Source organism: Saccoglossus kowalevskii, chromosome 9 (assembly GCF_978046115.1).
Source record: "Saccoglossus kowalevskii chromosome 9, keSacKowa6.1, whole genome shotgun sequence".
NCBI lineage: Eukaryota > Metazoa > Hemichordata > Enteropneusta > Harrimaniidae > Saccoglossus > Saccoglossus kowalevskii.
The window spans coordinates 14,850,745-14,878,275 of NC_140649.1; the positions used below are offsets into that span (position 1 = coordinate 14,850,745).

General features: G+C 35.2%; 2 protein-coding genes across 2 annotated transcripts; both read right to left on the bottom strand.

Moving 5' to 3' along the window:
- Positions 1 to 1,807: 1,807 nt before the first annotated feature.
- On the bottom strand, positions 1,808 to 9,573 carry LOC100375678 (translation initiation factor eIF2B subunit gamma-like). Its single transcript, XM_006818098.2, has 11 exons — positions 9,249 to 9,573; positions 8,598 to 8,749; positions 7,863 to 8,031; positions 7,103 to 7,211; positions 6,454 to 6,543; positions 6,093 to 6,220; positions 5,161 to 5,351; positions 4,785 to 4,868; positions 4,457 to 4,605; positions 2,617 to 2,720; positions 1,808 to 2,194 (listed from the first exon to the last, which is right to left on the bottom strand). The coding sequence occupies exons 1-11, from the start codon at positions 9,394 to 9,396 to the stop codon at positions 2,142 to 2,144; spliced, it is 1,377 nt and encodes a 458-aa protein (XP_006818161.2). The 5' UTR covers positions 9,397 to 9,573; the 3' UTR covers positions 1,808 to 2,141.
- A 1,675-nt stretch (positions 9,574 to 11,248) lies between these two features.
- Positions 11,249 to 18,076, bottom strand: LOC144354715 (hemicentin-1-like). Its single transcript, XM_085503750.1, has 5 exons — positions 18,005 to 18,076; positions 15,230 to 15,314; positions 14,470 to 14,769; positions 13,354 to 13,650; positions 11,249 to 12,686 (listed from the first exon to the last, which is right to left on the bottom strand). The coding sequence occupies exons 2-5, from the start codon at positions 15,294 to 15,296 to the stop codon at positions 12,571 to 12,573; spliced, it is 780 nt and encodes a 259-aa protein (XP_085359876.1). The 5' UTR covers positions 15,297 to 15,314; positions 18,005 to 18,076; the 3' UTR covers positions 11,249 to 12,570.
- Positions 18,077 to 27,531: the final 9,455 nt, after the last annotated feature.

Below are 27,531 nucleotides of genomic sequence, written 5' to 3' on the forward strand. Positions count from 1 at the left end.
TTCATGATACCGATGCCTACTTTCCAATGAATGCAATGAACATTTCTGTTTAAATTTTGTACAAAGACAGTATACCAAGATACATCAACATGAGCATTATTTTTGTAATTAGATTCAATATGACTGCCCAATGTTCAATTCTTGTGTAAAAGCACTAAATCATATTTTTTTTTACAAATCCATCTCCTATTAATGGTTTCAATCTAATCTCAATGACTTCATCAGCATCAAATTGATATGTCAGATTACAAAAGTTTGGACGGGGACTGTGTCATTAACAATGACTTGTTATTAGCAAAGCGGGTTCTGTCCCACCTAATAGACAGACTCGTATGCATGCCGAGAGCTCGCCAAGAGTAAGGAGACATAGTGCAATTTTTTGCCCATTTTTTCTTATCCAATTGTCCTAACATTATGGTTAAATAGGTCAAGAGGGACAGTGGGAGAATGACTGGTGAAAATGGGAGACTATTTGAGGGGGAAAAACAACTATCCTGGCTCTCTTATCAAAGATCTCTGCAACCAATTGCGTCCAAGTTCAATTAAGTGTGTGATATACATAAGTTACAATCACATATTGTGGAGCCTATTGGCTGAGATAGCTCAGCTGTTAGCAAGGTACATTTCGATTACATAATTGAAGATATCACAAATCTGAGAGAGATCCATATGTTCATTTTCAAAGCAATCAGACTTTTGGTTTTCAAGACAAAATTGAAAATATAACTTATTTGATAAAAAGAAATTATAAAAATAATCACTGACAAAGTCAACCGTGGAGATAAAAAATATTTTGGTCAAAAAACAGTTTTGTGTAGGTGGCAAACTCTGATCTTTGTTGTAGCATCCTAAGAAAACAACAAATTGTTGATTTATTTCAATGAAGTTTGTGAGTATTAGAAGACTTCTAAGAACATTGAAGATAATAAAATGCAACTTATTCATCACATGTCACCAAGCATGATTTTGAGACGTGAAGAAATAATGTCATTATAGCTACCATAGTAAAAATGCAAAATTTCACCATCTTCCATACTTATCAGGTGACTCCATTTTTTTTTTATTCTCAGTTTTCTGATGTCATTAATCGTAATCAAAGCATGAACAAAAGGACGTATAATCTTTTAATTGGCTAAAATGGCTAAAATCTTCATCAAAAGAATACTGTTTACATTTTTGCCAACAGTAAGGTACCTATTTAAACATGCTCCAAGCAATCCACAAAATTTTGTCATGTGGAGATAAATATCACCATTTGTTGGACCTTTCTTTCCAATCCCATAATATTAACATACAATATTTGACGAGCCCGTCCACAAACAGTATATACGTGCAGGTCTACCAGACAAGTTTCAAGTTTTTCCGAAACCTTAGAAAGTTGCACACTCTGGAGTAAAAAACAATCTAATTACGTGTGTATGCGTGCATGACGGGGTGTGATTTAGCTGCTTAAATGTTTGATAGTTCATCAGAAAACCAAATAAATTGCAAGAGGCAGAAATCAGCTTCCCATTCTTGTCCAGAAAAAACGACTGATGTCGCTGTTACTCAAAACTTGTCTATTGCATTGCATCTCTAATATGTTCTGGTCTCCCATTAAAAGGCACATCATACCACCCATGTATTATGTTTTAATTTGTAGTGTACATATGTACAATGTATTTACATTATACACTCAAACGTTATTTAATATTTCAAATCTACTTTACATAGCAATGCTTACTGATATAAAAGCATGGAATCGTGCGTATATTAGTTGTGGGTCCCATACGACACAAGATCTCCAATAGAAGCACATGTAAACCAATTATTTCCATGTATTACACACTTAATCATTGAAATATGACTTTATTTTGAACATAGACTGACCTCTGGTATTTATTACACACATGGACTACTAATAGAGCTAATACAATAATTGATTTCAAACAGGGATATCAAATTATATGAAATATTTTCTATTAAAAAAAAAAAAAAAACTGAATGGCTGAAGATAATCTTTGTTGTTACCGGATAAAATTTTGAGGGTAATCAGCAAATGCAAGTGGCCGTGTGCAATACACCATTAATGTAAACAAAATGTACCAGCAAAAAGTCCTACAGGTAAAGTATGAATGTAGATCAAGTACATTGTGTATCCATCAGAATTCCATCATCTGTTCACTGTCCACTATAACTTCATTATTAAATTTTGCTGCAAAGAAATAAAGAGTCCAGTATTATCATCTGAAACATGAAATGGCCAAATTCTTCTTTGTTTTTCAATGTACACAAAGGTCACGTTTGATAATCGTTGTACGAGTGAACAGGAAACCTTTTCCATTTCCACAAATTAGAACAACTGTGATTGGTTTATATTGAGGTGGCTCATTTGAACTACCTCCTTGAATACAGAAGATGCTTCCCAAGCAAGATTAAATGGTTCAAACTATTTTTTTTTATCATAAACCCCAAAATTATTCTGCATGTCCCCCACACTTGTCTTGAAAATCTGCCCAAAAAATGCTCTACTACTCTGCACTCTTACATAAGGTGTCTCAAAGTTTTGTTTTTGCTTCTAAGACTGGTTAAGGCATATTAAAATCCTGATGTGACTCAAAACATTTTTATACTTACACTTAGCTGGTATAGACTGTGCTGCACCAACCAAGGTATCCTTCAACTCGCACTGGGTATTGATATCTGCGTTATTACAGATCACACTGCCTTGAATTGTACACCTAGCAGGTAAATAAAATATACAGAGATACAGTACAGAATATTTGTGCAAAGACTTGTCTTGGATATTCACTCACTTATCTTATTACTATTTTCACAGATTTAGATATTTTCAGCAATATTAAAAACATAAAATTGCTTCTAGTTCGTTTTATCTTGCCATTATCGAACTGAGAAGCAGTGTGCCCTCTGACTTTCATTTTAACTAAGGATCTGCTTAAAATCAGTTCTGTTAGTGGGCACACTGTTCAATGGACTGGCAAAGTTGGGACTTCTTTTTTGTTTCACGAAAACTAATGTGACCGTGAAAGAAATCCCGACTGGACGCATCTGCGGGCATTTGACTGTTATTAATTATTCATGATGTCATTGATTATTCATGAGTGGGTGTGTCAACATGAACTTTTAAAGGTTGGGTCACAATGCAAATGGCGGATGACTCGCTGAAACATGCAAATGTTCTGCTGCTAGTCGTATCTTGTAGTTTAGAACTGAAAATGTAGCTGACACGGGATAAACTGTTGTAATGTAATGTAGCGTAGTGTAGGTTATAATTACGGTGGAGTTTAGTTATTTCACTCTCAACAAGTCATTGTTAATGACACAGTCCCTGTCCAAAATTTTGTGATCTGACATATCAATTTGATGCTGATGAAGTTATTGAGATTAGATTGAAATCATTAATAGGAGATGGATTTGTAAAAAATTATGATTTAGTGTTTTTACACAAGAATTGAACATTGGGCAGTCATATTGAATCAAATTACATGTTGATGTATCTATTGGTATACTATCTTTGTACAAAATTTAAAGAGAAACGTTCATTGCATTCAAGAGAAAGTAGCATGGGTACCATGAAAAACAAAATGGACGCCAGTCGGCCATATTTGTTCGAATCACGAAAAAAAAAATGACGTGCACCTACAACCCAATATGTATGATCACCATACCAACTTTGATCAAAATCTGCCCAGTCATCTCTGAGAAACTGCTGCGGACACGTTTAGGTATCAGAAATAGCAAATTTTACATCCAAAATGGACGCCAGTCGGCCATTTTTGCTCCGATCATAAAGTAACTTGACGTGCATATGTAAGACATTATGTATTGTCTTCATGTAAAGTTTGAATGAAATCGGTCAATGGGTGTCCGAGATAAAGCTTTGGATGTACAGATGGACATACAGACGGAACAAACCCAAATTAATAGTCCCTGTTTTCGGACTTCGTTGACCGGGGACTAAAAATGACAACGGAAATATGATTCAAACATTGCAGCAGCAAGAACTTTTAATTAGCATAATCACCGGAGTGATTTCGCTCCGGTTTTCACAACACAGGGAGGTCGCCTGCAGATGCGTCCAGTCAGGATTTCCTTCACGGCCACGCTAGTTTTCGTGATCAGGCTAAAAAGGCTAAACTGACAATTAATTTTTTTTAAACAAAAAAGAAGTCTCCGACTTTGCTAGTCTAACTGTTCAGCAGTAAGTAATAAAACAGAACTGGACTTAATATAGTGATAATAATTAACAGTATTGTATAGTTGGTGATGTACATGTGCCTATCATTCGCATGTCAGGGATAGATTACGTAATTTGGGGGGGGGGTGGCCAAAAAACTTAACTTTTGTTATTTGTATAAATCTCATCATGATTCTAATATAACAGAGCTTCGATCAATTTCACTTTTTCTCAAAAAAAAAATTCTATGACACTGGAACTATATTGTAGTATCCTTACCCATCTGATATTGTAACATGGTCCATTATGATAGACGATGAAATTCGCACTTTCTCACCAATTTTACAATGTTTACCAATAATAGATTTCTTTACAGAGACTTTTTCTGTTAAGTTAGACCCTTCTCCAATCATACAATCATGCCCAATCTGAAAACAATACAGTTTGAAATGTTACAATCACCTCGCTGCCTCATTTTAATAATTTTCATGAAACGAGAAACAGAGATTTTTTTTTGCCTGGCCTAAGTAATTTCACGTTTTTAGACATTTTAATGTTCGTAGAATACCGAGGTTGCAACTTTGAATACTTTACATACTCCTCTCACCTGTGATTTATTCTTGACGACAGCCGCACTGTGTATCAGTGGCTCTTCTGCATCTAACAGCAAAGAACTGATCTGCTTTGAAATCTAAAAAAAAAAAAATGTTATTACAGCAAAACCATATGAACAGTTACAGGGAGAAAAGAATAAACAAATAAAATTTTGCACTGTGTATCCTGTCTGCTGAGGTCAACAACAATTGGGTATATATAAAGTTTTGGTTCCCACGGTAGACTGAAAACAGTATTAGCTCTACTGGAAACGCATCCAAAATCCAAGAATTAAGTTTACTGTATACTGGATTATTAAATACTAAAGACATACCTCTGTCATTTATATATAGTGTATGCACAACTATTATAGTCAATACGGTACTTACATTTCTATTGGCTTCTATATATGCTGGCAATGTATTCACACGAAGACAGTGTCCACTCTGCATAGTGTAGGCATAGCAACGGATGATGTCGTTATGGTAACAGTCTGCCATATCTCCTGTATGATCATTCCACGTAGACATATCATGTGTCAATGCTGTCAGCTCATCTTCTTTACAAAAACTAAACACATCTAGAAAAGAAAGTTTTTTTTAGCATTTTATGACAACATTTTTGGTTGATACATTAGACCATACTGTTTCAGATTAATAATAATACTTATCCCCTTGAACACCAACATTTTTGCCCCAAAATGTTGACACAAAAATTTAGCCTGTTATCATGTATTTTTTGTGAAAATAGTTTTGGATGAAACTGACATAATTTTCTCTTGGCTACAGAAATAAAAAAAAAAAAAAATGATTTTATTTTGTGAATTGTGTCAAAATTTGAATTTGGCACTCAATTGTATGGGTTCAAGTTGCACCCTGAGATAAATTCATCAGTTTCAGTGATTTCATGACTATTATTAGAAATATCAATAAAATAAATATGCACAAAATGCTGGAAATAATTCAGAAATTGGTTTTGTCCAGATTTATTGTGGGTCAAAGGAATTCAAGACTAAGGTGATTTCCTCCTTGCAATTCAACATGTGTTGGAAAGCCGTTATTAAATACTGTTATCAAATATTCACTCATTTGCATTCCAAGCCTTCGTTTTGGTTCCAAAGGATTTGCTGCAGCCATGATACATTCTATCAATGCGAAAGCAAGCCTTTAACCGCAAACTGGCAGCCATGGTTGCCACTTGATAAGAGTGAATTCCAACATTTAACTGTGATGATAACAACTAATTTGACAAGGGTCACATTATATAGAAATTCATCATTCAAAAAGTTACATCTATCAAAACATTCAGGGACACTACTAACCTTGTGGCTGTTCATCAGGTTCCGGTATTACAGACATATCTGCCAACTTTTCATCTACTTTTTTGGGTTTAGAAAACTGTTTTTTCACCAAATATGGCAAAAGTTCACCTTTGATGGTTGAAATAGACCTGTAATTAAACATTTTTATTGAAGAAACTGTACGAATTATTGAGCTCACATTTTTGTCATAATTTGCAATCTACGTACTGTAACACCAATAATGCACCTATTTTTATGAAATAGTGAATTTGCGAGGGTGTACTGATTTGCTATAAAAAATATTATATCTTAATTTAATGTTTCTGAGCAAAAATTTCAGTTATTTTGATGAAAATTATTAATATTTAAAAAACCTACTTACTTTTTTTCGCACAAGAAATCAACAACCCATTTTTTCATAATATAGAGATGACCGTCCAGTAATTTATTATGTATTCTGATTCGTGGATGCCTGTAATGTACACAATAGAGCATTATCTTGACCGCTATGTTCTACTCGTCAACTCATATTGTCAGTTTTCACATGCAATGAACAAAATTACCATTTTCAAGGAGCATAAACAAAATATAAAATCTAAAACGAAAAAGACATCTGTGGCAGAAAGTCAAATTAAAGATCACTGGACACTGTGAAATTTGATACTGTTACTTCTTGCTGGAATCCATGAATGAAAAAGTGATTGAATTCATTACAGTTCCTTACTGTATAGTTCATTACTACTGTACGTATCGTATTTACTCTATTAGTGGCACATACACTCAAATATGTAAATGACAGAGGTGTCTAACACAATAAGTTGTATTTTAAAGATTCAGCATACAATAAAAGCAATTTTTGGTTTATGTACGCTTCTATTAGGAATGCACTTCTAATAGAGTAAATATGGTATAATTGAGGGTGTGATGGTCTAAAAAAATTATTTATTTAGATCACTGTGGTGGGGGCTCTGTATATGTATGCAAAGTATGATTTAGCCCACAGAGGGCGCTGTATACATAATTTCACTTACTTTTTTAATAATTTAAGTCTGACAGTTAAAGTATCTTCAAGATCAGCCTCTGATGCCAGAATTAAGACATGTTTTCCTTTTTTGTCCAAACCGACAAGATCTTGCTGGACTGAAAAAAGGCGAAAAGATTACTGTGAAAAAATGCTTGATTAGTACTTGAAATTTCTTTTTTATTTTTGAATAGAAGTTTGAAGCTATCAAACAAAGTAGTTTTATCCATCACTGATTTATTAGTGGGGAGGGAGGGGGAGTAAACTAGTTTTCTAAATTTACACAACACATGAGAAAGTGTCTCATTCTAAAGATAAGAACAATACTGTTGTAACAATGTAATTACAAACAGTTGCTCAGTGTTTCCTCTAGTTTCTATTTTGCACAAATTTTCCTAGTGAGAGAACCAAATTTCTCAGTGAAATAGGACAAACTGAAAAAAAACTTACATGGTGTATTTTAATTTCATGCTTTTTGTATTCAAATACACAGCCTGATTCAAGGTGGTTTTTTTGAAGTGCAATTACAAAATTCCTTAGTGCTAATTTTGCTTAGAGGGAACCCTGCTCTATTAAAATACAAAGTTGATTAATTTTGAATAATTCTTCAATAAATTTATTGCCAAGCTATCTATGCAGTGTTAGTCAAATCATGGCGCTGCATATTCAAATTGGATGCAAGGATCAACCAATCAAAAAGGGGTAGAGCACTTTAGCAATAATATCTAATATTTGAATCTCACACAATGTAAATATAATCTAATATCTACCTTGTTTTCGTTTTGATTTGACACCGGGTACTGTAATATTATCAGTCGACTCTTCCGGTATATTCGATAACAACATTGTAATAGTCGAATCGTATGTTCTATGTACATCTGCTATGTGGTGCAATGAGACGTTGGTAACCAAATCACAACTCAATACTATGATGTCTGTCTGGAAATGAAAACATTATTAATATGATCCTGTCATGATTAATTACATTTCATGCTAATAATGAAGTACAACTTCTCGTACAAGATCAGTAAATGTCTTTCCAATAATACAGCAAAAAATGTAAACACAGTGATAGATATTCTAGACTGTCTGTTCCATACAAGGAAACTTGCACACGTAAGTTCAGTTATTTATCGATGTGATACAGATGTCAGTGCCTAGTGTTCTTGTCACTGTACACATCTTTTTTTAAACAAATTCTGTCAGAATTTTAGAAAAGATGAAAGAAAAATTTAGTTTTCATGATAAATCACAAATTTGATGACAATTTAAGAATAAAAATAAATAGCCTCCTGTGTAATATGGTCTAATTTAGAAAACCATGGTTTTATTATAACAAATAAAACTGGGATAGCAATTATTTTTTTAATAAAACCAGGTGGGATAGAATTGTGTGATGCCTAATGATGCTTAAAACAAATTTTTAGAAAAATATAGAAACATACTCCATGTTAGATGGTAAAATTACAAGAAATGCTCCAAATGCATACTTCCTGGTGACTCACCTTTATTTTATCTTTGATATATCTGAGAGAGTCTGCCGTACCCCAGTCTTCGTCTGTCGGTATACTAACGATATCTAGGTTTAGTTTAGTGTTATACGCCAATGCATTCTTTATATCGGTACATGCTGATTCTAAACAAATAAGAATGGCGTCTGGATCGAAAAAGAAAATAAATAATTTTATTTTATCAATTTTATCAAAAAAGTATGATATCGTGATGATTTGGAGATAAACACTTAATGTAGATTACAAATCAAAAGTAAAGTTTAGAAAACTGAATTGTTGTGGAAGAGCACGGAAGTAAAATCTATACAATTATGTATAATGTAAAACAATTGGGAGAATGGAAAATAGGGAAAACAAACTTATGCAGTTAAAATTTTTCTTGTTTTTTTTAACACCCCCCCCCCCATTTTCAATTACGAAATGGTGATAGGGGGCGGTGATTGGTTGTCTGCAACACAGACCTGAGTATTATTAATTATGTAATCATATAAAGGAGAAGGCAAAAGCACACATATTGGTACTATATGGGATGATCATAATAAATGGGTAGTCCGTGACGATCCATCATAGATACACACTGTACGGCTGATGAAATGCCCAGTAATACCTTGACGTTGGAAAATAGTATGTTACAGATCGCCTTACCTTCAAACCCAGCTCTTTCTAGTAGATTAACTGGATACCAAATCAGCGGTTTATTCCCGATGGGTAGAAGTGCTTTAGGTGTACTGGAAGTCAAATCTAACATTCGGGAGCCTCGACCAGCTGCTAAGATCACGGCCTGAAACTCCATGATATTGGTGACGACGGTTTGCGATCGCGATCTGGAATTTTGTCGAGTCACTGAAATTATTAAATGAAACGGCCTTTTTTCGCTGAAATATAACCCTATAATTTTGGTTTATGTGGCAATTAGGCGTCAATCGGATAGATGCAGTTGTTGTAAGACCCATACACACTGGTACTGAGAGCTCATGCCGTAAAACCGGAAAAGCTCAACAGCTGTATTGCAATTGTTGTCGTTGGTGGCGCATGACGGCGAATCCCCTCGGGTGATCCTCGGTACAAAACAAGAATCTGTAAGTGGTTATGAAAACTAGATGGAAAGGATGGCAAAGCAACGTTGCACAATAATAATAAGTTTTCTACTCACAAATTCAAATTTGCTAATCGCTACCTGGAAACAAATTTCTGCCAAATTTTGTTTTTGTATTTTGTTTTAAAATGTTTTTTTCTCAAGTTTTGATTGGTTGAATTAAATTGTCAAAAGAAGTCGAAATTAGTTATATTTTTGACCCCTCACGTCCAACATTTTTCAAGAACTGAACTAAGAGGGTCTTTTAAAAAACAAATATAACCGTCCTTCATTTTTGTCCATGCCCTGGGTACGGGGGATGTTACTTACAGGTTATTTGCGGCTAATATATCTCTATATCTCGAAGATAATACTATATTATCCTGTTCAGATAATTATTTTTATATTGTTTTTTTTTTCTCATATTTTCTCCCATCATTCAATTGTAAGTCTGGGCGCTATTCTTCAGAAATTTATCGACTAAACTTATTCCAATTTGGCATGGGAGTAATACATCCACTGAAATATACCATTCCAATAAATCGCGCCCTCTATTAATGAAGCGTTTCTGTGACGTCAAAATGACGTATATAAGTGAAGGCAACGTCGTTGAAACCGACCGCTATGTTTGGCTGTGCTGTCGTAAAATGTGAAATAATTTTCATTGATATGGTCTCGTCACTAGAGGGCGCGATTGTATTTATAGGAAATGTGAATAAAGTGAAGTAAATCAAAATATTCTCTTTCCACCTTATCACTTGGAAACATCAGGAAGTACGAAATGGATTCCCACATGTATGGAGATGATAATCGTGTATTTGTCATACAAAACAACAGACGGTATCATAACACACATGGAAAGCTCTAATGTAATGTCGAGCATTCACATGTGGAAAACAGATAACCTACTCAAGTTGAATTCTGACAAGACAGCGCTGTTTTACTTCGGGTGACCTCACAATCTGCAGTACAACTACAAATATGCCTACTAAAACAGCAACGAATCTTAGGATAGTGACATTCACGTGAGCACAAAGAATCGCGTATACACGTCTGCAAAATCTGTATATTTCCTCATCAGAGATGTTAGCAGAATTCAATAGTATCTCACAGTTGAAACACGTCGTGTCGTGGTCCATGCATGTGTATCAATTTAGTCATGGCATCTCGTGTTTCAGAAATTAATTTAAATTGACTGCACAAATATCTTTAATAATCATGCATTTAAAAACGATGTGCTGAGATTGTGGAATAAGCTTAATTAAGCAATGTGACCGATCTTTTTTTTTTTAAAAAAACAAACAAACACAATTTTATAGATTTTCAGAAGTCCCGGATTTATGGGGCTATAAAAATTATTTCGTCGTATCTTTACCACTTACCATATATATCAGATTTCGTAATCCAAGAATATGCACAGGGTGTACTTCTGTATTTCACACGCGTTAAAGCGGGGGAGTCGTCACCTGCGCATGCGTCAAATGAGAAGATAACTCTAGTGTATGTACGAAATTATGTAAAAAAAATAATTTAATAATTATGGGAATATCTTGGAAAACTGACCATCAACTTTGTTATATACTTTTATTTTATTCAAAAATTAATATTGAAAATACAAAGTGAAACACAGAATTATATATAAATATGTATTACGTTATACCATGCCATATATATGTTCATATCATAACGTGTAAGATAATATTTATTTTTAGAATTATATGATTCTTGTAGAACATATATGTTAGCAACATGATTCATATTAACATAAAATTTAAAATAAACATAAACATAAATACGATTTTTATTTTGATTATAATTTGTCAATTCAAAATTTTGATTCCCATTATTATACCAAAAATGATTGGTTCGTACTTAATGCAGGATGAAATAATAGCCCACACATACAAGATTAGTAATCACTCAGTACTCCGGACACTGTAACCCCGGAGTCATCCACTGGTACGCCGGGTATAGCCTATCGAACACCGAAAGTCTGGAAACCAACCATAGCACACACACGTATAAAACATGCCACGCATAGACAGAATGAGAAACACTCCCACCCCGGCATAGCAACAACCGCTATGCTCATCGCAAATAGTCCACCATTCGCTGAATACATCACATATTATGCTTCCTTGTCCCAGCACTCTCCACGCAAGATGGCGTTTCTTCAACCTGAAATCACTGCGCTAGGAACTCTGGGATGGAGAGTGCGTCCTCAGATGTCAGGAAAATCGATCATGATCGAACAAGGCATCCATTTTCGTTCGTTTTGCGGTATTGTAAAAAAGTAACAATTATAAAAAAAATTCAATAACAAAACTCCAGTCATATATACTATATAAATATGATATCAGTTATTTAGATACACACTCATACTGTACATATTATATCACATACTGTATACCAATCTACGAAACCCGGTGCTCTGTACGCTCTTTTCATAAGTCTAGCGCCCTCGCCCTCCGTTATCAGAATGAGTACAGATCGAAACTGGACAGCGCACATCGACATCAGAAGAAGAAAACAATGCTCCATGTATTTACAGATTACCATGGAGACCCTACAGTGTATTATATTACATAACATGGCAGTATAAAAATTGTAAAGTGTTTTTTGGTGGGATTTAGTAGGCAGTATAAAAGCTGCATATAGTTATGATGTCAGCGGGGGATTTAGTGAAAGCTTGTTAATTATTTTTGTAACAATCCACGTAATTGCGAAATCCGCTCTATTACAAAATAGAAAAAAGTTAGTTTATTAAAATCTTGGTAGTGATCTGATTAAGACGTTTTGATTCTAATACTTCAAAATGCCGACATTTCTTTTCCTTATAACGACAATTATATTACACACCAGTTAACAGTATGTGTGGTACATTTGGAACTGTCATGTGGTGGCGCTTGTCAGGGAATAAGACGGAAACAAATAAAGCGTCCACGTCAGAGATACCATAACCAGTACCGAGCTTGGTGCAGTCAAAGAGCAGGCCTCTGTTTCCAAAGCTGCAAAACAAAAAGGAAGTTAGCAATAAACGTTGGGAATTAATGAATTCTGGAGATGGTTTCAGATGAATGAAGAATGACACAACTAGTAACACTGTACAATATTTAGGACAACTTCTAACTAACCCAATGACGTCAATAAATTCATAGTCTGACGAGGTCGCGTGAGTTGCGCCCTCAGTGGTGCTCCAAACTTTAGTGAGGTCTGATGCCGTTTGGCCGGCGTGGGCGCTACTACGCCTACATGCCAGGCTAACAAAGTCATGGCGTCACTTTATAATTAGCATAACTATTCGACAGAGGGCAGTCATGTTAAAGCTACTTATATTAAAGCCGGAAGGTCGTCGCCTGTGCACGCGCGGGAATTGAGTCCCAAGCGACGATAACAACGCACGCTAAACACGCATGGGTAGACGCTTGTTTGTAAACATTGACACGCTTTGGCCATCTGACGCATGCGCAGGTGACGACTCACCCGCTTTAATATGAGTAGTACATATTGAACATGACTGCCCTGCAAGGCAGAATTTGATACGTCTAAAAAAACGTCAACAAATAAGCTTCTCTCTGATTGGTTTGATTGTTAGATGTTATGTTTGCGTAGCCAATCAGGCTAAATCTTGTAAGTAGTTTCGTATTGGCTCTGAAAAGCAAGTACAAAACATACCATATATCCTTATGCGTTTAGATTCCTGTAGAACATCGCCCCCGACTTGGAAAAATACAGTACATTCGTAGTTACCGATGTCGTCATCACTTGGATCCAAAATAATAAGACTGTTGTTGCTAAGCACCTGAACATCATCTTTCCCATCCATATTAACATCATGTAGACCCAATTCTTTAAGAGAGTCCGCACCGTTTTTGTTCCAAATGACAGGACTGTTTGTAGATACAAGACATGTTAGCACCATGCTTACTCCGGGCGTAATGATCTGGTCATCAGTTGCCGTGATGTTAGGACCTAGGAGTAAAAACAATGGCTGTCATTATTTGCCACGTAAACAGTTTCAGTGCCATTAATGTAGTGACGACATCTATGTTCATGTTTGCATGTCCATTTTATGTGTATTACATTAGACAAGCATCGAGTTAAGTTATGCTCTTTAGTGTGAAAACGTTTTAATTTAATTAAACTGTTTTGTTTGTTTGTTTTTAGAAAACAGTAAAATAATATGCATAAAATGCCTAGTAGTGGTTTCCATAGACCAACATGAAAACACATTTCCCCGCTAAAAAAAAAAAACACATTAAAATATTGTCAATACTTCTAGACTTCAAATAGTACCCTGTAGGACAATATATATCTTTTTTTGACTATAAGTTACCGAGAAAAAAATGAGACATGGAGACATATTCTTGCTATAGGTAACAAAAGTAAAGGTACAAAAGTGCCGTAACCCGATATTTTCTTCATCTAGGTCCCAGCAAGGGAGATAATATTATCCCCCGAGTTGTTCTAATAACAGACATAGTAATACGTAGTTATATAGTAATTTTCAAAATGTTCGTAATTTGAATTATTATTACATTTTCTACTGGTGAAGTGAAATATCCATGGTCATAATAATTCCATGTTGCTAGAAAACGCTGTTGTAAGTTGAACATATCAAATAGGTAAAAATATGTAGCGTTCTACCCTGAAGCGCTACAGTCGTCGCGCAGCGCATGTTCAAATTGTGTGTGAAAAATATTACCAGAATACCGCCAGATAATTTACACGTACGTCTCGAACAGGACGCGGTGTGCCGGGCGGTGTGACAACTGTAGTTATTTTACTTACGTGTATACACGTTGATGCTTGCATCCATTGTCAGAGAAGATCCAAAATCTTCACACGTGTACGTGCCGGTGTCACGCAGCTGACAGTCATTTATCGTCAATTTAAATGAACTCCGACCGACCACAGACGTGACTTCCATTTGGTACTTCATCATTTGCGAGTCTTCGGAGATTTGGGAACCGGCAAACTTCCAAACCAAAGAGGGCGTTCTGTCGTCGTTGGTTTCGACCAAACATGTAAGGATTATACGCTTACCGACTTCAGATTTAACATTTGTTGATGGCTTTATTTCTATTGAATCTATGAAGTGAAAGGATAACAAGTCGTCGTTAGAAAGACGCGCCGCGGGTTACTTGCTTGGCCCACGTGAACGACCCATTTCTATAACGCGCCCTCTAGTGTCGAAATGTGTTTGTGACCTAAATGACGATACTGGACGTTGTTCACAGACACTGAGTTAATCTGATTTTGATCTGTGATGTACGACATTATAACACGAATAAATTTGTTTCTTTTATAGATTTATTATATTCGAAATGGCGAAAGACAACAAAGCAAAACACAGCTGTCTATTTCTGATTTTCCATTAGGAGTTCTATTATAACTGTGATACTCATAGTTGCGTTATTCGACATCCACATGGAAAATAAATAAATAAATAAATAAATAAATAAATAAATAAATAAATAAATAAATAAATAAATAAATAAATAAATAAATAAATAAATAAATAAATAAAATCTAAGACACAATTTCTTACCTGATGCCACCACTCCCAGTGATACGACACACACTACTAATATAAGAAGACCTCTGAGATTTTCCATTGCACTATTCACCTGCAACTTAAATTATAGGCAATCACTGTAAACGTTAATACATTCAATGAACACTCTTAAAGGGCGGTGGTCGTCACGCGCGCATGTACGACATTTGTGTGAATAAACATTGATTTTTTGACAATTAAATGTGCTTCTCTGATGAAATCACAAGTACGAGTTCTGACCTTAGCGCCACTTGCACTAATTACCTTCCAATCCTAAAAAAATATACCTAATTAAAGCTTGGTAACCTTCCAGTATGTACTCGTTGGTCTGCGCGTCAGTCAAAGTCGCCATGTCTCGCGCATGCGTGGCGCGACGACCATCGCCCTTTAATTTGTTGGCTGTGAAGTGTAATGTCACGTATTCTAGATCTCACAATTATTCGCATATGTCTATAGCGGAACAGATCAGATTTGGACACATTGAATTGCACCAACTTCCTGTTTCACTTAGCATAAAGGTTATCTTTTTATAATATAATAATAATTCTGTGCATGCAATATATTCATATACGTATATTGCATGCTCAAATGAAGTGAGCTGGAACAATTTCGTATGGTGTACATACCATTTATGATCGGACATATTTAATGCAGATACACTGAATTGGTTTGTGTCACAGTGCACCACAGTCGTCGCGACGCGTCCTGTCTGGCATGCGACACGCACAACACGACTTTGTTAATGGGCGGTGGTCGTCGCGCCACGCATGTGCGAGATATGGGTCTCATGTGAACAAAGATGGCGACTTTGACTGTTGTGCAGACCAATAAGTACAAACTGAGACGTTACCAAGCTTTAACTAGGTAATTTCTTTGGTGATTGAAAGGTGTCGAATGAGTCATCGTCGACAATTAGTGAACGTCGCACCCAGATCAAAACTCGTACTCGTGATTTAATTAGAAGAGCGCATTGCATTGTGGGGAAAACAATGTTTATCAACACAAACGTCGCACATGCGCGGCGCGACGACCATCGCCCTTCAAATAAATATGAATACATAGTGACGTGAACACGTGTTCACGGTATTGACTTGCGATTTTTTTTCCTAATTCACGTGGTCACATACCGGCCTTACATAACCATTCTTCTGAAGTATCGCACTGCAGACATAAATTGTTAATGTAGATGGTGTGCACGCGATGAAACGTTACCAAACTACCATACCGAGAGACAGTCTAACATTCTTTCAAACTGACATTTGACAGCAGTACAAAGGAATGTTACAAATGGTGCATGCGCACATGCTAAACGTTTTTTTCCGTAGAAGACAGTGTTTTAATACGAAGGCGAATGTGTAGAGCACGCCTAATTTAAAAAAAGAAAGTTTATCTATCTTTTTGAAATTAAGCAATACAGATACTTACAACACTGGAAAGTCAATGATTCGAGCACGCATAATTTTTAAAATGTTTGTCTAGTCTTTTTGAAATAAAACATTCAGGCTGATACCACTACTACTGGAGTTGTTCAGATGAATATTCATAGCAAATATGTAACTTTGTCATTGATCCATGTCCACACGCCTTCTCACAAGTTACAACTAAGTGTAGTGTGGAACCTATAATTACAAGTGAGGCCGAGAAGAGATAGTCAGAACACGCCCACACGATGGTTAATCATTCACACTCTAACTAAGCTGTAGGCGATGCAAAGTGAATTATTTTGTCGAGGTGCGAGCACGATACACGAGTATATATGCACCACAATTGGTGAGAATGTGATGTATGACGAGGCGTACCGTATACATATAGAAACGCTTGGACCATACAAATCGTAATAGTTGCGTGGGGACAGTGCGCTGTATTCGTAACTGCCAAAAAAAGGTAATTGATAAAGGTTTGTAGCCAGTCTCGGAGCTACAGCGGATACAATGTATTAACAGCCACTGAAAATTGAATAAATAACACCCCGATACATGTACGACCACGGTCCGTCTTAGAAACCGCGTTATAACCATCTGTGGTGGTTGTATTTATATGGCACATTCGCGCAAGTCGTTATAGTCGCGGCTGTCTCTATTGTTTCATAGAATGTAAATCACTACGCATTCAAGCGTCGATATTTACTAACTACGAGGCTCAGGTGTACACTTTTATAAACTATGTACACGTCAACACCAAGGCTATTACTGTAAGGGTATTAATGCCGTGGTCAACGTTGTAGTAACTGCCCTTTCCAGTGACCGTACCCATCATTTGATACGGTAACCGTATATTTCCAGTGCTATATGGAAATTTAAATTTGCATTTAGAAGTTTGAGTACGATTGCATCGACTATTTCTTTTATTGCTGGTGTAACTGTCATTGGTAATTATCAACTGAATTTCCTGCTGAACAGTGAAAGTACACCTTTGTATAGCTCAAAACCCTGACCTTGACATTAACAATGACTATATATGTATCACTGACATTCGCCTGATATTTATACCATTCAATGGGCGGTGATACAAATTTCTCAGATACACAGTACCGACAATAGAGCAATATAATGGATTGAATCCCAGATCACTAATTCTTCTAATAGTGCGAGATAAAATGCACGTATATCTATTCTTTATTTTCAGTAACATTTGACTCAGTGCCCTCGATTTCTGCGTGTATCTTGAGAACTGTACAATAGCAGCGTGACCCAGTCCACAATATATGTCACTAAAAACCTGCATTGTCATTTGTTACCGTAGTGGATCCTGTAATAATTACGCACATACCTGGCTATGGCTTGGCTTTGTCTTAACAGCTTCTTTGATCACCGCGCACAGTTCCACTGCGACCAATATATAACGAAATGCGTAAACATAGAAGCATTGTTATTCAAAAACACCTTGAGAGCGTAACTGTCTACTTCCGGGTCATGTCCGTTCATCCATCGCTAAGTGATTCAGCGTCATTAACGAAGCAGAAGTCGAAATACAAAAGTGAGTATTCTACAAACCAAAAAGGGCGTGAAGCTAGCACAATATACATATTTAGCTATTACTTTCAGTACTTCTAAAAGTAGCAAATACTACAAAAGCATTCAACAATACTCAATAGGTTGAATGGTTACGTTTTGGCGTTACTGTAACAATATGTAGGAAAATTCGCCACCATTTCCAGGGCGATGATAATTTACCAATGATGGTTGGGTAACTCAATAATTTTATAATTAAACATATTGATACATTGTGAATACCTATATTTTTATTGTCTTTTTACAATTTTCCAGCAAATCAATAATAACAAATCATGCACTGGAAAGTCTCAATACGGTTACAAACTTATAATATTCAATAATAAAGTCTATTACAAATTCGGCAGAATTCAGTTGTTTACGCAGGACCACTAAATATATGTAAATATATTCACAATGACTATGTCTCTGGTTTATTAGATCACAATTTATTGTCCGGACGACGCACCCATTTCAAGTTGTTATCAATGTATTCTAAACGATATTTGCCAGAATTGTCACACGAAAATAACAGTCATGGAACTACTAGAAAGTTGTGTTCTATATGCTCCATTCGGCTTATCCAAGCACTTGGTTTACGGATAATTTTTTATTTCGAATAATATTCGTGGTGTATTTTAAGTCTAACCGGACCGAGAGTGGGAATTTGTTAGTACTCTAAATATTTTAGTATAAGCAAATACAAATATGTTTAAAATTTGCCTTACTATAATTCTCTCGTCCCTCTGTGACAGAAAGAAATACGGAGTATTCAGAGTTTAGGAAATTCAACGCACATCGAGTATAATTTTTAGATGTACACCAATTCGGCTGTTGTTACTGTTATAACTCGACATGATACTTGTACTTCAAGTTGCTGGTACATGTCTTACCAAACTCAGCAACAAAAATTAAATCGTCATTCCAAAACACTTCTTTCTGATCACAAAGGAATGGATGTTCTACTTTATTCATATCTCAGTTAATTGCGAGCTTCATATGTTCAAAACCAACGACAAGCAGTCTTAAAAAGAAAGTGTTGATAGCGACTCCACCGTGATTGCGCTCTCCAGGACAGACTTATGTGCATTCTAGTACTTCAAGCCTTGACTGATTCCTGTCGCTGGTGGCGTAATTTGGGATATCCAGAACAAGTCTCTGCCACAGCCGACAATGATTTTACACCCCATTCAGAGGGTTTATGTATACGCTACATTACTCATAGTTTATTTATTTAATTTTCTATAAAATCTCAAGTCAAAATTAAGCAAATTTAATAAATAGCCATGCAGACGTTGCCAAAAGATGAGCTGCTGCGATGCTACAGTATTGGCCGGAATCCCAGACTACAATAGTAGTCATTAACGAAGCAGAAGTCAAAATACAAAAGTCAGTATTCCACAAACCAAAAAGAGCGTGAAGCGAGCACAATATACATATTTAGCTATTACTTTCAGTAGTTTTAGCTATTACTTTGAGTAGTTTTAGCTATTACTTTCAGTAGTTTTAGCTATTAATTTTAGTAGTTTTAGCTATTAATTTTAGTAGTTGTAGCTATTAATTTCAGTAGTTTTAGCTATTACTTTCAGTAGTTTTAGCTATTACTTTCAGTAGTTTTAGCTATTACTTTTAGTAGTTTTAGCTATTACTTTGAGTAGTTTTAGCTATTAATTTTAGTAGTTGTAGCTATTAATTTCAGTAGTTTTAGCTATTACTTTCAGTAGTTTTAGCTATTACTTTCAGTAGTTTTAGCTATTACTTTCAGTAGTTTTAGCTATTACTTTCAGTAGTTTTAGCTATTACTTTTAGTAGTTTTAGCTATTACTTTGAGTAGTTTTAGCTATTAATTTTAGTAGTTGTAGCTATTAATTTTAGTAGTTGTAGCTATTAATTTCAGTAGTTTTAGCTATTACTTTCAGTAGTTTTAGCTATTACATTCAGTAGTTTTAGCTATTACTTTCAGTAGTTTTAGCTATTAATTTCAGTAGTTTTAGCTATTACTTTTAGTAGTTTTAGCTATTACTTTCAGTAGTTTTAGCTATTACTTTCAGTAGTTTTAGCTATTAATTTTAGTAGTTTTAGCTATTAATTTTAGTAGTTGTAGCTATTAATTTCAGTAGTTTTAGCTATTACTTTCAGTAGTTTTAGCTATTACTTTCAGTAGTTTTAGCTATTACTTTCAGTAGTTTTAGCTATTACTTTCAGTAGTTTTAGCTATTAATTTTAGTAGTTTTAGCTATTAATTTTAGTAGTTGTAGCTATTAATTTCAGTAGTTTTAGCTATTACTTTCAGTAGTTTTAGCTATTAATTTCAGTAGTTTTAGCTATTACTTTCAGTAGTTTTAGCTATTACTTTCAGTAGTTTTAGCTATTACTTTCAGTAGTTTTAGCTATTACTTTCAGTAGTTTTAGATATTACTTTGAGTAGTTTTAGCTATTACTTTCAGTAGTTTTAGCTATTACTTTCAGTAGTTTTAGCTACTACTTTTAGTAGTTTTAGCAATTAATTTCAGTAGTTTTAGCTATTACTTTTAGTAGTTTTAGCTATTACTTTGAGTAGTTTTAGCTATTACTTTTAGTAGTTTTAGCTATTAATTTTAGTAGTTTTAGCTATTACTTTTAGTAGTTCTAGCTATTACTTTTAGTAGTTTTAGCTATTACTTTGAGTAGTTTTAGCTATTAATTTCAGTAGCTTTAGCTATTACTTTCAGTAGTTTTAGCTATTACTTTTAGTAGTTTTAGCTATTACTTTGAGTAGTTTTAGCTATTAATTTCAGTAGTTTTAGCTACTACTTTTAGTAGTTTTAGCTATTACTTTGAGTAGTTTTAGCTATTAATTTCAGTAGTTTTAGCTATTACTTTTAGTAGTTTTAGCTATTACTTTTAGTAGTTTTAGCTATTAATTTTAGTAGTTGTAGCTATTACTTTTAGTAGTTTTAGCTATTAATTTTAGTAGTTTTAGCTATTAATTTCAGTAGTTTTAGCTATTACTTTTAGTAGTTTTAGCTATTAATTTCAGTAATTTTAGCTATTACTTTCAGTAGTTTTAGCTATTAATTTTAGTAGTTTTAGCTATTAATTTCAGTAGTTTTAGCTATTACTTGCAGTAGTTTTAGCTATTAATTTCAGTAGTTTTAGCTATTACTTTCAGTAGTTTTAGCTATTACTTTTAGTAGTTTTAGCTATTACTTTTAGTAGTTTTAGCTATTAATTTTAGTAGTTTTAGCTATTAATTTCAGTAGTTTTAGCTATTACTTTCAGTAGTTTTAGCTATTACTTTTAGTAGTTTTAGCTATTAATTTTAGTAGTTGTAGCTATTAATTTCATTAGTTTTAGCTATTACTTTCAGTAGTTTTAGCTATTACTTTTAGTAGTTTTAGCTATTACTTTTAGTAGTTTTAGCTATTAATTTTAGTAGTTTTAGCTATTAATTTCAGTAGTTTTAGCTATTACTTTTAGTAGTTTTAGCTATTAATTTCAGTAATTTTAGCTATTACTTTCAGTAGTTTTAGCTATTAATTTTAGTAGTTTTAGCTATTAATTTCAGTAGTTTTAGCTATTACTTTCAGTAGTTTTAGCTATTAATTTCAGTAGTTTTAGCTATTACTTTCAGTAGTTTTAGCTATTACTTTTAGTAGTTTTAGCTATTACTTTTAGTAGTTTTAGCTATTAATTTTAGTAGTTTTAGCTATTAATTTCAGTAGTTTTAGCTATTACTTTCAGTAGTTTTAGCTATTACTTTTAGTAGTTTTAGCTATTACTTTTAGTAGTTTTAGCTATTAATTTCAGTAGTTTTAGCTATTACTTTCAGTAGTTTTAGCTATTACTTTTAGTAGTTTTAGCTATTACTTTTAGTAGTTTTAGCTATTAATTTTAGTAGTTGTAGCTATTAATTTCATTAGTTTTAGCTATTACTTTCAGTAGTTTTAGCTATTACTTTTAGTAGTTTTAGCTATTACTTTTAGTAGTTTTAGCTATTAATTTTAGTAGTTTTAGCTATTAATTTCAGTAGTTTTAGCTATTACTTTTAGTAGTTTTAGCTATTAATTTCAGTAATTTTAGCTATTACTTTCAGTAGTTTTAGCTATTAATTTTAGTAGTTTTAGCTATTAATTTCAGTAGTTTTAGCTATTACTTTCAGTAGTTTTAGCTATTAATTTCAGTAGTTTTAGCTATTACTTTCAGTAGTTTTAGCTATTACTTTTAGTAGTTTTAGCTATTACTTTTAGTAGTTTTAGCTATTAATTTTAGTAGTTTTAGCTATTAATTTCAGTAGTTTTAGCTATTACTTTCAGTAGTTTTAGCTATTACTTTTAGTAGTTTTAGCTATTACTTTTAGTAGTTTTAGCTATTAATTTCAGTAGTTTTAGCTATTAATTTCAGTAGTTTTAGCTATTACTTTCAGTAGTTTTAGCTATTACTTTTAGTAGTTTTAGCTATTACTTTTAGTAGTTTTAGCTATTAATTTTAGTAGTTTTAGCTATTACTTTTAGTAGTTCTAGCTATTATTTTTAGTAGTTTTAGCTATTACTTTTAGTAGTTTTAGCTATTAATTTCAGTAGTTTTAGCTATTACTTTTAGTAGTTTTAGCTATTACTTTCAGTAGTTTTAGCTATTACTTTCAGTAGTTTTAGCCATTACTGTGAGTAGTTTTAGCTACTACTTTCAATAGTTTTAGCTATTAATTTCAGTAGTTTTAGCCATTACTGTCAGTAGTTTTAGCTATTAATTTCAGTAGTTTTAGCTATTAATTTCAGTAGTTTTAGCCATTACTGTCAGTAGTTTTAGCTATTACTTTCAATAGTTTTAGCTATAAATTTCAGTAGTTTTAGCTATTAATTTCAGTAGTTTTAGCTATTACTTTCAGTAGTTTTAGCTATTACTTTCAGTAGTTTTAGCTATTACTTTCAGTAGTTTTAGCTATTATTTTTAGTAGTTTTAGCTATTAATTTTAGTAGTTTTAGCTATTACTTTCAGTAGTTTTAGCTATTAATTTCAGTAGTTTTAGCTATTACTTTCAGTAGTTTTAGCTATTACTTTCAGTAGTTTTAGCTATTACTTTCAATAGTTTTAGCTATTACTTTCAGCAGTTTTAGCTATTACTTTTAGTAGTTTTAGCTATTACTTTCAGTAGTTTTAGCTATTACTTTCAGTAGTTTTAGATATTACTTTTAGGAGTTTTAGCTATTAATTTCAGTAGTTTTAGCTATTACTTTTAGTAGTTTTAGCTATTACTTTTATAGTAGTTTTAGCTATTAATTTTAGTAGTTTTAGCTATTAATTTCAGTAGTTTTAGCTATTACTTTCAGTAGTTTTAGCTATTACTTTTAGTAGTTTTAGCTATTACTTTTAGTAGTTTTAGCTATTAATTTTAGTAGTTTTAGCTATTAATTTCAGTAGTTTTAGCTATTACTTTCAGTAGTTTTAGCTATTAATTTTAGTAGTTTTAGCTATTAATTTTAGTAGTTTTAGCTATTAATTTCAGTAGTTTTAGCTATTACTTTCAGTAGTTTTAGCTATTAATTTTAGTAGTTTTAGCTATTAATTTCAGTAGTTTTAGCTATTACTTTCAGTAGTTTTAGCTATTACTTTTAGTAGTTTTAGCTATTACTTTCAGTAGTTTTAGCTATTACTTTCAATAGTTTTAGCTATTACTTTTAGTAGTTTTAGCTATTACTTTTAGTAGTTTTAGCTATTACTTTCAGTAGTTTTAGCTATTACTTTCAATAGTTTTAGCTATTACTTTTAGTAGTTTTAGCTATTACTTTCAGTAGTTTTAGCTATTAATTTCAGTAGTTTTAGCTATTACTTTCAGTAGTTTTAGCTATCACTTTCAGTAGTTTTAGCTATTACTTTCAGTAGTTTTAGCTATTACTTTCAATAGTTTTAGCTATTACTTTCAGCAGTTTTAGCTATTACTTTCAATAGTTTTAGCTATTACTTTTAGTAGTTTTAGCTAGTACTTTTAGTAGTTTTAGCTAGTACTTTTAGTAGTTTTAGCTATTACTTTCAGTAGTTTTAAAAATAGCAAATACTACAAAAACATTCAACAATACTCAATAGGTTGAATGGTTACGTTTTGGCGTTACTGTAACAATATGTAGGAAAATTAGGCAGAGGGTTCTCAGAACCCGCCTATTTACAGTTCATACCCACCATAGACTTCGGTCAGTGAAAATATTCACTCTGGTCCTTTCTCTTCACATCGAGGACTTAGACCAACGCTACGGGAAGAGTGGGGTGGTTGGGGGGGGGGCAGAGTCTATGGTGGGTATGAACTACGTGAACCCTCTGCCTAAATTCACTACGTTCAATTACCCACCAAAGACTCTGGTCCGGGATGAAACATTCTACAATAATCACTCAACACCTTAGTTAAGACCCAACAAGGGTGGTGTCTTAACTTGCCTGTACTGTCTCCAGAGCAAGAAGCCAAAAGGCTGCTACGGTGACAGGGTTAGGTGTGCCCGAGAAAGCTAGACCCCAACCCAATTCCGGGGTGGTATGCTTTCGAAGTAAAGACCGAAAAAGTTCTGCATGAGGGACCTGGGAGTTTCCAGGGAGTGCTGATGGTAGAGAAATCTGTCCACAAAAATGCCGAGACTGACTTATCGCCTATGCGCAGGGACCCTTGTGGCCGTTTGGGCTGGGTTAGCAAACCAAGTCTGACCCGCCATGACGGGATCCAACCTAACCTGGTTCGGTCGACAACGATGGGGAACACATCCCCCTCCTTCTTGAAGGAGACCACCGCTGCATTGCCTGTACGGAGCAGGACTCTGTGGTCTTGAACTACGGGTAGAAAGTGTGGTAGTGCTAAATATTCACTCTGGTCCTTTCTCTTCGCATCGAGGACTTAGACCAACGCTACGGGAAGAGTGGGGTGGTTGGGGGGGGGCAGAGTCTATGGTGGGTATGAACTACGTGAACCCTCTGCCTAAATTCACTAGGTTCAATTACCCACCAAAGACTCTGGTCAGTCAAAATGACTATTTTGAATGGTAGGCAGAGTCAGACGCTGATAGGTGGTGGGTTTCCAAGCAAACAGAAAAATGATAAAAGTCTTTTCCCAGTCCGGGATGAAACATTCTACAATAATCACTCAACACCTTAGTTAAGACCCAACAAGGGTGGTGTCTTAACTTGCCTGTGCTGTCCCCAGAGCAAGAAGCCAAAAGGCTGCTATGGTGACAGGGTTAGGTGTGCCCGAGAAAGCTAGACCCCAACCCAATTCCGGGGGTGGTATGCTTTCGAAGTAAAGACCGAAAAAGTTCTGCATGAGGGACCTGGGAGTTTCCAGGGAGTGCTGATGGTAGAGAAATCTGTCCACAAAAATGCCGAGACTGACTTATCGCCTATGCGCAGGGACCCTTGTGGCCGTTTGGACTGGGTTAGCAAACCAAGTCTGACCCGCCATGACGGGATCCAACCTAACCTGGTTCGGTCGGCAACGATGAGGAACACATCCCCCTCCTTCTTGAAGGAGACCACCGCTGCATTGCCTGTGCGGAGCAGGACTCTGTGGTCTTGAACTACGGGTAGAAAGTGTGGTAGTGCTAAGTGCACTGCTTTCAGTTCGAGCCGGTTGATATGATGGTCCCGAAACTAATGCGGGGGCCATATCCTTGGGCTTGTTCGTCCAATAGATGCGCTCCCCAACCTTGGAGGGAGGCATCTGTTACCAGAGTCATAGCTGTGACGAGTGGGTCCAAGGGACCCCCTGTCCGAGGTTGGCCAGTGACGACCACCATGGCAGGGCTTCCTTCACTTGGTCCGAGAACAAAACCCGCCTATTTAGTTCCCATAGGAGAGCTCGGCGCTATAACAAGCGTTATACCGAGCGGCTGCGTAGTGCGGCCTGGGGAACCACCCTTTTAACCGTGGTCATCATTCTGATGATCGGCATTAGTTCTCTGAAGGACACTGAGGGATTGCTGACAAGGCGTTTGGCTAGGCTGCTTAGTGCTAAGCAACACGCTTGAAATAGTTATACCAAGATTACCTCTGTGTCAAACTCCATGTCCAGGAAAACCAACTGTGGGTTGGTTCAAGGTGGGACTTGTCAATTTACTAAAGAGCCCAACTGGTGAAGTAAATCCTGTGTTAGACTGGCATGTTTGGCCAATAACCCCTTGTCGGGGTTGTGTAGTAACCAGTCATCTAGGTACGAATTGAGGTGTACCAACATTTGGTGAAGCAGCAGCGCTACCTGTTTCATCACTCTGGTGAGCACCCGAAATTCAAATACTTGGCGATTCAAAGGAGATGGCAACTAGCTCGCTGGGTGCATCGGTATGTGCAGGTAGGCCCCGCTTAAGTCTAGTGGGGCTAGCCAGTCGAAACGGTGGATGAAGAGAAGAACCCTGAATGGTGTCACAAACATTGAACTCCACTCGACATCAAAGGTAAAGCAATGACCACAAACACTGTACTCCACTCAACATTATAGGTAAAGCAATGACCACAAACATTGAACTCCACTCAACATCATAGGTAAAGCAATGACCACAAACATTGAACTCCACTCAACATCACAGGTAAAGCAATGACCACAAACATTGAACTCCACTCAACATCATAGGTAAAGCAATGACCACAAACATTGAACTCCACTCAACATCACAGGTAAAGCAATGACCACAAACATTGAACTCTACTCAACATCATAGGTAAAGCAATGACCACAAACACTGAACTTCACTCAACATCACAGGTAAAGCAATGACCACAAACACTGAATTCCACTCAACACCACAGGTAAAGCAATGACCACAAACATTGAACTCCACTCAACATTACAGGTAAAGCAATGACCACAAACACTGTACTCCACTCGACATTACAGGTAAAGCAATGACCACAAACACTGTACTCCACTCAACATCACAGGTAAAGCAATGACCGCAAACACTGAACTCCACTCAACATCACAGGGAAAGCAATGACCACAAACATTGAACTCCACTCAACATCATAGGTAAAGCAATGACCACAAACATTGAACTCCACTCAACATCACAGGTAAAGCAATGACCACAAACATTGAACTCCACTCAACATCATAGGTAAAGCAATGACCACAAACATTGAACTCCACTCAACATCACAGGTAAAGCAATGACCACAAACATTGAACTCCACTCAACACCATAGGTAAAGCAATGACCACAAACATTGAACTTCACTCAACATCACAGGTAAAGCAATGACCACAAACACTGAATTCCACTCAACACCACAGGTAAAGCAATGACCACAAACATTGAACTCCACTCAACATTACAGGTAAAGCAATGACCACAAACA

Excerpts from the sequence above, each read along its gene's own strand:
- LOC100375678 (XM_006818098.2), bottom strand. The coding sequence starts at position 9,396 with ATGGAGTTTCAGGCCGTGATCTTAGCAGCTGGTCGAGGCTCCCGAATG. Across the intron at positions 4,606-4,784 it reads TCGTCAAGAATAAATCACAG|ATTGGGCATGATTGTATGAT; the intron begins GTGAGAGGAGTA and ends TATTGTTTTCAG. Across the intron at positions 2,195-2,616 it reads ACAGTCTATACCAGCTAAGT|CAAAATTTAATAATGAAGTT; the intron begins GTAAGTATAAAA and ends ATTTCTTTGCAG.
- LOC144354715 (XM_085503750.1), bottom strand. The coding sequence starts at position 15,296 with ATGGAAAATCTCAGAGGTCTTCTTATATTAGTAGTGTGTGTCGTATCA. Across the intron at positions 13,651-14,469 it reads AAGCATCAACGTGTATACAC|GTCCTAACATCACGGCAACT; the intron begins GTAAGTAAAATA and ends TTTTACTCCTAG. Across the intron at positions 12,687-13,353 it reads TAAACGCATAAGGATATATG|CTTTGGAAACAGAGGCCTGC; the intron begins GTATGTTTTGTA and ends TTTGTTTTGCAG.